Source organism: Ichthyophthirius multifiliis, assembly GCF_000220395.1.
Source record: "Ichthyophthirius multifiliis unplaced genomic scaffold scaff_1120509251056, whole genome shotgun sequence".
Lineage (NCBI taxonomy): Eukaryota > Ciliophora > Oligohymenophorea > Hymenostomatida > Ichthyophthirius > Ichthyophthirius multifiliis.
The window spans coordinates 26,179-35,816 of record NW_004086245.1 but is presented as its reverse complement, the minus strand read 5'-3'; the positions used below and the strand labels follow the sequence as shown (position 1 = coordinate 35,816).

The window sequence follows — 9,638 nt, the reverse complement described above, 5'->3', positions numbered from 1 at the left end:
TTTGATTAACTCTATTATTTTACATAAGATAAGATAATTAATTATTTTATAATAATATTATCATGAAACTATTAAACTTAGATAATTTTAAATTATTAAAAAACTTATAAATCTACTTATAAATATATCAAACTATAGATTAAAGTTAATATCAAATAAAAATTATCGGTGAGTATTAATTCTATTGTGTATTAAATTAAATAGTTTACTATTATATAAATAATATTAATGCAAATAATTCAGATATATAAAAATAAGACATTTGTGAATATTTTTTTAGTTATTTTAGCAAAAAATTATTAAACAAGCATTAAATTGCTAAAAAATGCTTTACATTATATTATAGTTGGGAATATTATAATAAAAGTTAAATAGATTCTTAGATTTACGCATATTGTTGTTTTCATTAAAATTGTTAATAGCTTGTAAAATTCTATATTAAATTAAGAAAATTTATAATATTATAAGAAATTAATATAAACAATATGGAATTAAAATTAGGTAATTTTTTTTTTTTATTATTATTTTTCTTTTAAAATATAAAATATAAAAAAATAATTAGATATAGCTTTATTACTTATAAAAAAATTGTTTAAAAATAATGAAATTATAAAAAATGTTTCTTAAAATTTAACAAATTATATAATATAAAATAAATGTATATATAGTATAAAAGAGAAAATAAAAGCAGGAATTATTGCTCAATTTTGTATATAATAATATGAAAATTTGGTTTTAAAGAAAATGGATAATAATATATGTAAAATAAACTAGAATAGAGTTTTAGAACAAATAGAAAACAATTTTAATTATGATGAAAATATAAATGTTATCTATTTTTTATTTTATTAAAATATAAAAAATTCAATTAAAAGGAAGTTATTTAAAATAAAGAATAAATTTCTTTTTGGAAATAAAAATTTAATAAATTAGATGTGCTTTTTTAAGATTTAATGGAAATAGCTTTATAAGAAAATAAAAACTAAAAGGTTAAAAAATAAAATAAAATAATTTTTTAAATTAAAAAATAAAAAAATATAAAGAAAGTATATCCTATTTATAAAAAATATTAAAATATTTAAGCTTAAATTGAATATTTTTCAAATAATAATATATGCGAATAATAAGAAAATAAGTAATAAAGTTAAATATTAAATAACGTTTTCTTTGAAGCATTTAATAATTAATAATAAATAAGTTTTTCATTAAATAAATTATAAATAACTTCCAATTAATAAAGCTTAAATAATAATTTTGATGAATTAAATTAATAATAAGAATCTTTTACAAAAATACATTTTTAGTAAACTGATTGGGATTGAATATATGAAAATATATATATATATATATATATATATATATATATATATATATATATATATATATATATATATATATATTTTATATTTTATCATTTTTAATAAATAAATGTATATTTAATTAAGTATTTTATATTTATAATTTAATATTACTGTTTCATATATTAGAAATAAATATTTAATATATAAAAAAAATATATAATTATAAATAATTAATAAATGTCAAGTTATTACTAAAGTAATACAAATTCAAGTCCCCATTCAAAAAGATTCCAGAAAATAAGCGATAGATTAGCTTAAATTCCAATAAACTAAGAAACATCAAACGCGAATAGAATAGACACATTCGATATATAAGTTTAATAAATAGAATAAAGATTTAATAAGTCAATTGAAGAATATAATTAATCTATAGCATCTTTAAAGGAAGAATTTATATTCTTATAGAAATCTATAGAAGAAAATCAAGTTTTATTTTAATAATAAATAGAAAATAGGAGTAGTATGATAAATTTAATAGAAAATAAAGTATCTGATAAGCTCGAATAAGTGATAATTTAACGAAAATAAAATGAATAGAAAAAACTTAAGATTTTAAATGAATAAATTGCATACTTAAGTTAAATGCTTAATGCAGAAACTAAAGAAAGGGTGGAGATTTTTAATGGAATTAATTAATAATTAGAAGGTGATTTACCGAAAATTTATTAGTTGGTGGAGTAGGAAAATCTTGAAAGGGAAGAAAATGATAAAATTGCGTTGAAAAAAATATAAGAAGAGAGTAAGAAATCCAAAGAAGCAATTAATTAATATAAGAAAAATAGAGAAGAATCAGAAAGTAATATACTTGATATGCTTAAAGATCTTGTAAATAAAATTAAAATGTAAATTGATGATGAAAGAAATGATAGGGAATAATCAGAAAATTTACTTGTCGGACTTCTGGATGATGCTTCAATTAAAATTTGTTAAATTGCTAAAGTTTGAAAATTATTATTTTTATTATATATTCATTTTTATTTTTTCTATATATTTTTATTGTTTAATTTTTTTTTTTTTTATTATAAAAAAAAAAAATATATGTATAAAATATTTTTTAATTTTCCTTTTTGTTTTTTATTAATATTATTTATATATATAAAAAAATCTCCTCATTTATTATCATCATCAGCTCTTTTAGCATAAAATTCATCCTTTGTACTTTGTTTTATTTTTTTTAAAGAATCAGGAGGGAAAATTCTCAATAAATCCCAAGCTTTATCTAAAGATTAGAAAATAGATCTAGTTTCATAATGACCCTAAAAAAATAAAAAAAAAAAATATAAAAAAAAAAATATATATTATACTTAAGCAATATATTAAGATTCGAATTTTTTTAAAAATTCCAAATATAAATGATCTTCGTCAGAAAGTGCCTCCTCACCAACCACAGCTTTCATAGCTGCTGTATCCTTACCAATAGCATAATTGGCATATAATTGATTAGAAACTTCAGGATGATCGATTCTAGTCATACCTTTTCCTATAGCAGATTTCATTAAACGAGATAATGAAGGCAAAACATTAATTGGTGGATAAATTTACTATACGAAGTTATTACGCTATCAATGAAAATCTAACCTTCAGTAATATATCCAGTTAAATCAGGAATAGGATGTGTAATATCATCATTAGGCATTGTCAATATAGGAATTTAAGTAATTGAACCGTTAATTCCATTTACACGACCTGCTCTTTCGTAAATTGTGGATAAATCTGTGTATAAATAACCTGGATATGATCTTCTACCAGGCACTTCTTCTCTAGCAGCGGAAACTTCTCTTAAAGAATCAGCATATGAACTCATATCAGTCATAATAACTAAAACATGTAATTCTCTTTCATAAGCTAAATATCTATATTTTATATAAATGTTAATTATTTATTTAAATATTACTCAGCAGTTGTTAAAGATAAACGTGGGGTAATAATTCTTTCTATAGTAGGATCGTTGGCTAAGTTTAAGAATAAAACAACTCTCTCCATAGATCCATTTTATTCAAAATCGGTTCTGAAAAATCTTGCGACTTCCATATTCACACCCATAGCACCGAAAACAACAGCGAAATTTTCTTCGGAATGATCCAATACATCTTTTCCTTTCACAAGGGAGGCTTATCTCACTATTTGGGCTCCTATTTCATTATGAGGGAGACCATTGGCGGAAAAAAGAGGAATTTTTTATCCTCTAGCGATTGAACTCATACAATCTATAGCTGATATTCCTGTTTATATCATTTCTTTTGGATATACACGCTAACAAGGATTGATTGGAGAACCATTAATATTTAAAAATTTTTCAGCTAAAACTGGAGGTCCTTTGTCTATAGGAGTTCCGGAACCGTTAAAAGCTCTTCCAAGCATTTCTTCGGCAATTGGCATTTGAAGAGTTTCACCAGTAAATTCGCAGTGAGTATATAAATTATCAATTCCGTCTGTACCTTCGAATATCTATTTTATTTTAATTTTTTATATTATATATTTTTTATATTTATTTTTTACTTAGACGACGGCTTTTTTACCACATATTTCTAGTACTTGTCCTTTTCTAATAGAACCGTCAGCTAAGCATACATTAACTATTTCGGAAAATCTAATTTTTATAAATATTAAAATTATGAATTAAAAAGAAATTAATTATATTAAATGTATAAAATTAATAAGATATTTTAAAAAATAATATTTCATTTTAATTTTAAAAAAAATTGTATTTATATAATATTAATTATATATATTATAATTACTTAGGGAATTTAACATTATCTAAAATAACTAAAGGGCCATCAACTTTACATACTGTCCTGTAATCAGCACGAGGAGCTATATTATAATCTCTAAGAGCAGCTGATGCGTGTACTTTAGCAGCGCTAATGTCTGAAGACATGATTTTTATATTATTATTAATTAAATTATTTAATTAAATTTAATTTTTTCATGTATTCAAAAAACAAAATTATATAAATATATATATATACATATATATGTATATTTATATGTATAAATATATTTATAAATATTTATTAATTATGTAAATATATTTGTAATTTATTTAATTAAATTTTTTTATTTCTTTATTATCTTTTTATTTAATTATTATAATTTTTTTTTTTTTTTATATAATTAAATCTTTATTTAAAAAAATCCTAATATAATATTTATATAATTCCTATCATTATTTTATTAATAAAAATGCTTTAAAAAATTATTTTTATACTAACCATTCAATAAAAAAAAAAAAAAAAATATTAAATAAATAATATATTATATTTATATAAAATTTTTTATAAAAAATAAAAAAAGTAAAACATATATACATAGAGTGAACTATTCTTATATATATTTATCTAAATAAAGAATAAATAAACAAATGCTTTATAAAATAAATTAAAATTAAATATAAAATGTATAAAAGAAGATTTTGCCTTTATTACTTGAAAAAAATATTGATATAAACATAGGCTAAATAATGAATGAATACAGCCATTATTAATCTAAATAATAAGCATATTAATTAACTCCATCTTATATAACATAGGATATATTAAAAAATGCTAAAATTCCTTATTTATCTCCTTAAGTAAAAAATGATGAAGTAAAATTTCTTAAAGATCTTTCTTTAAAACATAAAGATTCTATTTGGATAAAAAATAAATTATAAAAATAAATTTTTTTAAATTATGAGAAGGATATGAAAAAATTAAAAAATTTATAAATATAATTATAAACGGAAAATAAGTTGAAATAAATGTTTGAGAAAAAACTAGAAAAAGTAAAATTTGTTTCTGAATAAGTGAAAAAGTAAAAAGACGAAGTAATTTAAAGTTTTTTATATATATAAAACAAAAAATATTAATATAGGTTCATATATTATATTTTTTCAAATAATTTAATTAATTTTTTATCCACCAAAATTATTTTATTATTTATTTAATCAACTTGAAATATTTTTTTAATTTGATATTTATATATGAGCACGATATATTATTTCTTATATTGTTAAATATATATATATGTAAATATAAAGATAGACAAAGCTTTAGAAAAAAAGGAGGAAGTTAAAAAAGAAAAATAAGAAAAATATAAAAATTTAAGATAAGAGCATACTTAATTTTTAAAATCTCTAAAATAAAAGTTAGAATAGGGAAAATTAAAAGAGAAAAGTTAGTTAAAATAAATATCTTAGCTAAATCTAAATTTAATAAAAGAAAACAAATCAAATTTGTTAGAATAAAATTCTATTAAAAATAAAGAAATTAGAGACCATTAGAATTATGTTAAATAAAAATTAATAATGTATATATGTGGAAAGAAGGAAATAATAAAAATTTAATAATTAAATAAGTAATAAAATGATGAAGAAAAACTTTATAAGATAGACGAATAATAATATGATGTAATTGAAGAAAAAAGAAATAAAATAAAGGAAATTATTAAATATTCGAAAGATGAAAAAAATAAAATAAAAGCAGAATTAGGAATGCATACTAAAAACAGTTTTTTTAAAAATTCTTCTTAAAATAAGAATTCTTAAAATGTTTCGATAATGACCTAATGCAAGACAAATAATAATATTTGATTTTTTTAAAATAGAAATATTATTTAAAATATATGTTTTGATTTATTATTAATTAAAAATAAAATTTAATCAAAATAATATATATAAAATTATTTACCTTTTTTTAATTATTCAATGAAATTATTTATTTTAAAAGAGGTAAATAAATAAGTATCTTAAACAAAAAATTTATATTTATTTTTACTATAAATTAATTTTTTTAAAAATAATTAATTTAAATTATTAAAAAAAAGTCTTTAATTAAAAAAATAAATCATAAGAAAAATTATTAGTCTTAAAATTATTGTTAAAATAAGATTTAATCTCAAATTTTTAAATTGAGATTAAAATATATTAAATCAAAATCAATATAAGTAATTTAAAACTTTAAATACTTTAAAGTTTTATATAAAAAATTTATATTTATACTTCTTCTTAAATTTCTTTTTTTAAAATATTAGAAAGCATAATAATACTTATATATATATATGTGTATTAATTTGTATTAAAATGAAGAAATTCAAATTAAAATCAGTTATACTAGTGCATGCTTTACTATAAATCAAAAAATTTATTTTGCATAATTTTTAAAGAAAAAAATTCAAATTTATATAAAAAAAAATACATAATATTAAATAAAAAATTAACTCAAATTATTTTAGAGAAAAAATAAATATTATGTATATATTTAAAAAAAAAATTAAATTTACAAATTGTATATATTTTTTTATTCATTTATCAAATAACATTTTATTACAAACAAATTTATGTAATTACAAGCAAAAGTAAGAATAGCTAATATATGATTCGTCTTCATTATATTTTATATATTATTCTGTTTTTGCTTAACATTCAGCAATATATTTAAGTTAGAAACATTCTTATATACTCAATTCATTAAAATTATATCGAATAAAATTAAAAAGCAAATTAGAAGAAATAACTCCTTTTAAGCTTTTATCTAAATAAGCTAGTTTTTCCCTTAAAACAATCAACACCTAATCCACAGCTTCGAATCCTTCTAAATGTGAAAATTTTCCTACCAAAATTTTCTTTTTAAGGCATTCTATAAATTTACAAATAACTTTTCGATCACTTAAAGGCTTATTAGTAAAAGCTAATGTATTTTCCTTTATAAATCCTCCTTTTTAGTAATCAATTTTATCAATTTTATTTTAAATTTCTTCAATATTTTAAGCTACTTTATTATATTCTGGTTCCCATTAAATATTTTCCATATTAACTTTTCTAAAAAGACTTTTTTCTTCTTCATTATTATTATTATTATTATTATTATTATTAATTAAATTAATAAATTATTTTGATGGAGAATTCCTTCCTTCACTATATTAACGCATAGGACTATCTATAGACTCAGTAGTATTAGACTTTAGTGTTAGTTTTTTTTATTATAAATCTTAAAAGATAATTTATTAAGGATCCTCATCAAATAAAGGACCACTTAAAATAAAACTTATAAACTCTGGGACATAAATTTTCCTTTGAGTATGATATCTTGTAGGCTAAATTACATTTTACATTTTTTCGAAAATTATATCTAAATCTGCCTAGTCTATTTCTGGAAAAGTATCTGAAACAATTTGTCTTAGTTTAATTTCTTAAATAAGGTCATTTTCATCTGAGTAGGCTTATATTTTTAATTACATTCTGTTTATAACTCCTTATAGAATTTTAGATTGAACTGATTTTCGGACGGTTTCTTTTGAAAGGACTGTTGAATATTGCTTTAAATTTAATTATTTTAATGTTATTTATTCGGCTTCACTTGATATTGTTTTCATTAAATTTTCAGCTTTTAAATATATAATAGAATTCAAGTATTTATTATTATCGTTTCCTTCCAAATGCAAAACACCATTATTGGCTAAATAAAATTTAAAGTCGTTAATATCTTAAGATATATAAGGTATATTTAAACTTTTAAAATAAAGCTACATATTATCCAATTATATAAAATCTTCCCTTTCAATTAAAGGTTTTAAAGAACTATGAATAAAATTTAAACCATAACTATATGCATATTTAACTAATTATTTAAAAAGTTTAGGAATAACATCTTTTTTTTAAAGAATTCTTTTTTAGTCTTTTTCTGTTATAGCAATAGTTCTTAATTCTCTTATTTTCATATTTCGCTGTTTATTTATCCATTAGGATAATGTTACATATGTAAAAGCTCCAAAGGAATTATCTTCATTTATTCTATAATATAAAAGCTAAATTTCATCATCTGTTAATTCGATTTCTCTAAAATAATTTTTCATTAATCTATTTTTTAATTATAAAATATTTATAAATACAAGTATATTTTTTTTTTATATATTTCAAATAAAGTTATTATATATATATTTTTTTAAATAAAATGTTCATAATAATTATGCTTTTTTTATATTAACTAATTAAAATCATTATAAAATATTTATTTTATATAGGTATCAGTTCTTATATTAAGAAAATTAGGTAAAATTTTTTATAATTAATCATCTTATAATTATACTATGTTTGATGGTTAGATAATTTTAGATATTAACTTTGCAATTCGAGCATCAAAATTTTTTAGTATAGTTTCATTATTCATTTCATATAAATTTTTAATACTTTTTTCGTGTTTTTCTTATTGGCTTTATTAACTTCCTTATGTTATTGTTCGTTGAATAATATTTTCATCTTTATCTTTTTATGTTTGCTTAATTTTATATTCTAAACGATCTAATTCTACAAAATTAAAATTAAATTCCTCTTTTCTATCCCAGAAATTTTATTAGTCAATTTTCAATTATTATTTACAATATTATATATAATTATCATCTGAATTATATTAATAAGCACATAATAAATTTGCTAAACTATATCTATATTTTTTATTTATAAAACATATTATTATTAAATTTTACTTTGTCTTCGGTTTATGCGATTATATAATAGAATACATTTCATCATAATGTATCATATTTTTTATACTTGAATAATTTTAAATAGCATCCGTTATAATATCTTCTATATTTTCTGCTGTAAAATAAAACCTTTTTTTATCACTATTTAATGCCTATCTTAGATCTTCCTTTAATATTTAATGGGTTTCTTTTGGGTCATATGTACTACAAACAGATAAAAAATCGTATTTATTGTTAAATATATATTCTCTTAATATTTGGAAACCACTGGAAAGCTTATCAATTTAATTTCTTTCATAATTAAAATTTTTGTTTTCGTCGTCATTGAATATTTTTGGGGAATTTTCATTTTTACTTATTTTTCTATAATTCATTATTTTTTTTTTAAATAAATTATTTAAAAGTATTTGTTTATGAATGGATTTTTTTATAATTTTATGTTTTTTAATTTTTTTTGTTTTTATTTTTATTTAATTTTTATGTTTGAAGTTTTTTTTTTTTTTGAATATATAGAAAATAATACTTTTATAAAATAAAAAAATATATTAATTAAATTTTAAATCAATATTATTTATATTAAAATTCAAAATTAATTTTTATAATAATTAAAATTTTTACAAGAAAAATTTGATTAATTAATTTTAATAAAATTATTATTTGAATTTTTATTATCGTCATCATCTTAAATAATAGGCTCTTACTCAAAAATTTAATCAAATAAATTTTAATAAAGCAAATCCAAATATTAATTTACTACAGTTTCAACAAGTAACAGTCTAAAGTTGGTTTTTTTTTCAAAATAATCTACATCAG

General features: G+C 18.2%; 3 protein-coding genes across 3 annotated transcripts, besides 12 other annotated features; 1 reads left to right on the top strand and 2 right to left on the bottom strand. All coding sequences in view use genetic code 6, as the record gives it.

The window, feature by feature from the left end:
- Window positions 1–1,332: 1,332 nt before the first annotated feature.
- Window positions 1,333–1,400: a microsatellite.
- Window positions 1,401–1,478: 78 nt separating this feature from the next.
- Window positions 1,479–1,526: a microsatellite.
- Window positions 1,527–1,943: 417 nt separating this feature from the next.
- IMG5_135660 (hypothetical protein) lies at window positions 1,944–2,306 on the top strand (the record flags this gene model as incomplete). The annotated part of the gene is made up of 1 exon (XM_004031839.1): window positions 1,944–2,306. The coding sequence occupies one exon, from the start codon at window positions 1,944–1,946 to the stop codon at window positions 2,304–2,306; it is 363 nt and encodes a 120-aa protein (XP_004031887.1).
- Window positions 2,307–2,470: 164 nt separating this feature from the next.
- On the bottom strand, window positions 2,471–2,833 carry IMG5_135650 (vacuolar ATP synthase subunit, putative; the record flags this gene model as incomplete). The annotated part of the gene is made up of 2 exons (XM_004031838.1): window positions 2,471–2,617; window positions 2,666–2,833. The coding sequence occupies 2 exons, from the start codon at window positions 2,831–2,833 to the stop codon at window positions 2,471–2,473; spliced, it is 315 nt and encodes a 104-aa protein (XP_004031886.1).
- Window positions 2,620–2,657: a microsatellite.
- Window positions 2,620–2,659: a microsatellite.
- Window positions 2,834–2,853: 20 nt separating the features above from the next.
- Window positions 2,854–4,259, bottom strand: IMG5_135640 (vacuolar ATP synthase subunit b, putative; the record flags this gene model as incomplete). Its single annotated transcript, XM_004031837.1, has 4 exons — window positions 4,103–4,259; window positions 3,861–3,951; window positions 3,256–3,809; window positions 2,854–3,214 (listed from the first exon to the last, which is right to left on the bottom strand). The coding sequence occupies exons 1-4, from the start codon at window positions 4,240–4,242 to the stop codon at window positions 2,854–2,856; spliced, it is 1,146 nt and encodes a 381-aa protein (XP_004031885.1). The 5' UTR covers window positions 4,243–4,259.
- Window positions 3,813–3,858: a microsatellite.
- Window positions 3,813–3,859: a microsatellite.
- A 53-nt stretch (window positions 4,260–4,312) lies between the features above and the next one.
- Window positions 4,313–4,375: a microsatellite.
- Window positions 4,376–6,499: 2,124 nt separating this feature from the next.
- Window positions 6,500–6,556: a microsatellite.
- Window positions 6,507–6,556: a microsatellite.
- A 628-nt stretch (window positions 6,557–7,184) lies between these two features.
- Window positions 7,185–7,215: a microsatellite.
- Window positions 7,216–9,249: 2,034 nt separating this feature from the next.
- Window positions 9,250–9,310: a microsatellite.
- Window positions 9,311–9,386: 76 nt separating this feature from the next.
- Window positions 9,387–9,442: a microsatellite.
- Between the last annotated feature and the right edge of the window lie 196 nt (window positions 9,443–9,638).